General features: G+C 37.4%; 1 protein-coding gene across 1 annotated transcript; it reads right to left on the minus strand.

Annotated features, from left to right (window-relative positions):
• LOC126668347 (uncharacterized) lies at positions 1-1,188 on the minus strand. Its single transcript, XM_050361554.1, has 2 exons — positions 452-1,188; positions 1-331 (listed from the first exon to the last, which is right to left on the minus strand). Exons 1-2 carry the CDS (start codon positions 1,186-1,188, stop codon positions 1-3), a joined length of 1,068 nt encoding a protein of 355 aa, XP_050217511.1.
• Positions 1,189-1,400: the final 212 nt, after the last annotated feature.

Consider the following 1,400-nt stretch of genomic DNA (forward strand, 5'->3'; position numbering starts at 1 on the left):
CTACACAGTGTTGAGTGTTGCAAAGTTTAAAACAGAGATGACAAAATCGGTTGTATCCTGCCGACTATAGAGTTTATAGTAAAACTCTCTGATATGAAAACAGATATCCTGAGGCTCAGTATAAATAATCCCATCCACCAGAATAGAAGCAATGTAATTGTTTCTATAGTGATTCGAAGCTATGCTGTGAAAAAACTTCGTGTTCTTATCATCCTCTAAATTCCACTTAAGCCTTGATTTCTGAATCAAAAGAGATTCCACCCTTTTCTCTGCCTCCCACAGAGCTAATTTAAGATTGCCATACTCGGTCTTCTCCTCTTCAAATTGCTCTCTGCGGCAATATCATGTGGATGGATTTTTTTGCAAAAGGTCCTTGACTTTCTTAGCTTGATCACCAAAAACTTCCACATTCCAAACTTTAATTTTTTGTCGTAATTCTCTAAGCCTCTACACAAGATTATGAGAATTTTCATAGACCAAACTCCAACTGTCATTGACAAAACCACCAAAAGCATCATGATCCCACGAAGCATCAACCGAACTAAACGGTTTTAGACCCCAATCTATGCCATTTTCAGAGCGGAAACAAATAGGAACATGGTCCGATTGGCCACTCGGCAGAGTAGATAAGGTCATATTCGGCCACAAAGGACATGCAGTTGCCGAAATCAAACATCTATCTATGCGAGATTTGGAGTAAGAGTTTTGCCAAGTGAAAAGCCTTCCTTGCAGAGGTAGATCCAGCAATTCACAGTTGTTGACAAAATCACGCAAAGCTAGCATCAATGCAGTAAAACCCGTACTATTCAACCTTTCTTCATGAGCCATGGTTTCATTAAAGTCACCACTAGAAAAAATGATACCCATAAAACCCATAAGGTGGTTCAATTCATGCCATAATAAAGATCTATCATATGTCACGTTACTAGCACAAATAAGGACATGACGATACAAGGCATTATTATGAGCAAAATCCATACAAATCCATCTAGCACCCTTCGAAACAGAAAAATTATTCAATAATACCTTATTCCAAATGAGCAACAAACCACCCGAAGCACCAATAAAAGGAACAAAATCAAAAGAAAAATCTAGATTAGGCCATATTTTCCTAACAAGAAATTCATCGATGAGTTCTTTTTTAGATTCCACCAAGCCAATAAAAGATAAATTATGTGCAGAGACCATTTTTCGAATAAAAAGCTGTTTCATATTAAACGAAAGATCCCCTCTACAATTCTATGATACAAAACACGGCGATAATGACATAAAAGAGACAAAAAAACCCTTGGAAAATCAGAGAGTTCGGGCATGCTTAAGATTCCCAATCAACCTCTCTGTCAAATCTTGTAATGTTGCTGCCTTTGTTTCTTCTCTGAAGACACCTAGCACTACTAAAA

This window comes from Mercurialis annua, linkage group LG1-X (assembly GCF_937616625.2).
Source record: "Mercurialis annua linkage group LG1-X, ddMerAnnu1.2, whole genome shotgun sequence".
In the NCBI taxonomy this organism is placed as follows: domain Eukaryota; kingdom Viridiplantae; phylum Streptophyta; class Magnoliopsida; order Malpighiales; family Euphorbiaceae; genus Mercurialis; species Mercurialis annua.